This window comes from Oncorhynchus gorbuscha, unplaced genomic scaffold (genome assembly GCF_021184085.1).
Source record: "Oncorhynchus gorbuscha isolate QuinsamMale2020 ecotype Even-year unplaced genomic scaffold, OgorEven_v1.0 Un_scaffold_2855, whole genome shotgun sequence".
Lineage (NCBI taxonomy): Eukaryota > Metazoa > Chordata > Actinopteri > Salmoniformes > Salmonidae > Oncorhynchus > Oncorhynchus gorbuscha.
Window position 1 is genome coordinate 60,961 of NW_025747251.1, and position 2,570 is coordinate 63,530.

The window sequence follows — 2,570 nt, forward strand, 5'->3', positions numbered from 1 at the left end:
ACACAGAGCTGGTAAAGGCTAATCTGATCCTGGGCTGTTTCATTACACACAGAGCTGGTAAAGGCTAATCTGATCCTGGGCTGTTTCATTACACACAGAGCTGGTAAAGGCTAATCTGATCCTGGGCTGTTTCATTACACACAGAGCTGGTAAAGGCTAATCTGATCCTGGGCTGTTTCATTACACACAGAGCTGGTAAAGGCTAATCGGATCCTGGGCTGTTTCATTACACACAGAGCTGGTAAAGGCTAATCTGATCCTGGGCTGTTTCATTACACACAGACAAAACTGACCAGACAGACCAGACAGACAAAACAGACCAGACAGACAAAACAGACCAGACAGACAACAGACCAGACAGACAACAGACCAGACAGACCAAACAGAGCAGACAGACAAAACAGACCACAGACCAGACAGACCAAACAGACCACAGACCAAACAGACCAGACAGACCAGACAGACCACAGACCAAACAGACCAGACAGACCACAGACCAGACAGACCAGACAGAGGTTAACAAAAAAGTACTTTATTTTTTTTTTACACGTCAGTTTGATTCATGTCCCGAAAAATAATGCACACTTAAAAACTAGTGCATGTATACAAATATAAAATAATGATAATAATGCATACTTACAAATTATATAAATATGTAACAGCACAGTAATGTACTCAATGGTTTAACAGCGTATGTTCTGAGACGGCTTGTCTCCCTAACGGCACCTTATTCCACTTATAGAATAGCAGAATGAGTTGCCATTTGGGACACAACCCCCAGTGAAAATGAGTAGCATGAGTCCATAGACAGAATATATTACTAAGGTATTTGAGGCTTGAGACTTGTTGATCAGCCTGACTAACCCAACATCTTATTGACACTTGTTGATCAGCCTGACTAACCCAACACCTTATTGAGACTTGTTGATCAGCCTGACTAACCCAACACCTTATTGACACTTGTTGATCAGCCTGACTAACCCAACATCTTATTGAGACTTGCTGATCAGCCTGACTAACCCAACACCTTATTGACACTTGTTGATCAGCCTGACTAACCCAACACCTTATTGAGACTTGTTGATCAGCCTGACTAACCCAACACCTTATTGAGACTTGTTGATCCCAACACCTTATTGAGACTTGCTGATCAGCCTGACTAACCCAACACCTTATTGAGACTTGTTGATCAGCCTGACTAACCCAACACCTTATTGAGACTTGTTGATCAGCCTGACTAACCCAACACCTTATTGAGACTTGTTGATCAGCCTGACTAACCCAACATCTTATTGAGACTTGTTGATCAGCCTGACTAACCCAACATCTTATTGAGACTTGTTGATCAGCCTGACTAACCCAACACCTTATTGAGACTTGTTGATCAGCCTGACTAACCCAACACCTTATTGAGACTTGTTGATCAGCCTGACTAACCCAACACCTTATTGAGACTTGTTGATCAGCCTGACTAACCCAACATCTTATTGAGACTTGTTGATCAGCCTGACTAACCCAACACCTTATTGACACTTGTTGATCAGCCTGACTAACCCAACACCTTATTGACACTTGTTGATCAGCCTGACTAACCCAACATCTTATTGAGACTTGTTGATCCCAACACCTTATTGACACTTGTTGATCAGCCTGACTAACCCAATACCTCATTGACACTTGTTGATCAGCCTGACTAACCCAATAGCGTATGGCTCAAAAGGTTCAATAGCACCTACTAACCAACAGATAAAGTGCCAACAAGGAAAAAGTGGTCTCTGCTGAACGCAGAAGGCTACAGTCAAATGATCCTATATTTGGCCCAAATGACACCCTGTTCCCTATAAAGTGCGCTACTTTTGAACTGGTCATTTAGGGTGCCATTTGGGATTTAGCCAAAAGGATATAATAATGTGTGTTACATTCATTTAAATAAAGCAGGTTTAAAGCCAGCCAGGTCTCTCCCTAGACTAGTTACTGGTTACAGACAACAGGTCTCTCCCTAGACTAGTTACTGGTTACAGACAACAGGTCTCTCCCTAGACTAGTTATAGGTTACAGACAACAGACTGCAACGCAGGGCTTGGGTCAAGAGAAGTGTGGTGTAGGATGCCGTTTGAGGTGTGGCACTATGGAAAGCAGCGTCTGGGAGGTCAAGGGTTAAAGGCCATCCAGGCAGAGGTCAAGGGTGGGTGACCTCACTCTCTTTAACAGTACTCAACATAGAGGGGGGCGGGATCTGACTGATGGGACAGGTTTCAACGTCTGTGATTGGCGTCGTCTGTGATTGGACAGATATCCATTCACTCACTCCCTGTGGGGAATAACATTGCACTGTCTGTCAAATAAATATTCAACCTAGTCCACCCGGTTCTATTGGAGAGAACAGATCAGAACATTCCGGTTCCGTTGGAGAGAACAGATCAGAACATTCCGGTTCCGTTGGAGAGAACAAATCAGAACATTCTGGTTCCCTTGGAAAGAACAGATGAAAACATTCCAGTTCTGTTGGAAGGAACACACCAGAACATTCTGGTTCCGTTGGGGAGAACAAATCAGAATATTCTGATTCT

At 43.5% G+C, this 2,570-nt stretch overlaps 1 protein-coding gene across 2 annotated transcripts; it reads right to left on the reverse strand.

Moving 5' to 3' along the window:
• Positions 1-516: 516 nt before the first annotated feature.
• LOC124026874 (rab11 family-interacting protein 3-like) lies at positions 517-2,563 on the reverse strand. Of its 2 annotated transcripts, none has more exons than XM_046339544.1 (2): positions 1,172-2,563; positions 517-1,105 (listed from the first exon to the last, which is right to left on the reverse strand). In XM_046339544.1, the coding sequence occupies exons 1-2, from the start codon at positions 1,669-1,671 to the stop codon at positions 676-678; spliced, it is 930 nt and encodes a 309-aa protein (XP_046195500.1). In that variant the 5' UTR covers positions 1,672-2,563; the 3' UTR covers positions 517-675. The 2 variants fall into 2 exon arrangements, with proteins under 2 accessions (XP_046195500.1, XP_046195501.1); XM_046339545.1 differs by having other exon boundaries at positions 517-855; positions 934-2,563.
• Between the last annotated feature and the right edge of the window lie 7 nt (positions 2,564-2,570).

Coding starts and splice junctions, on each gene's coding strand:
- LOC124026874 (XM_046339544.1), bottom strand. CDS start 1,671: ATGAGGTATTGGGTTAGTCAGGCTGATCAACAAGTGTCAATAAGGTGT. Junction 1,106..1,171: donor GATCAACAAGTCTCAATAAG/GTGTTGGGTTAG, acceptor AGTCTCAATAAG/GTGTTGGGTTAGTCAGGCTG.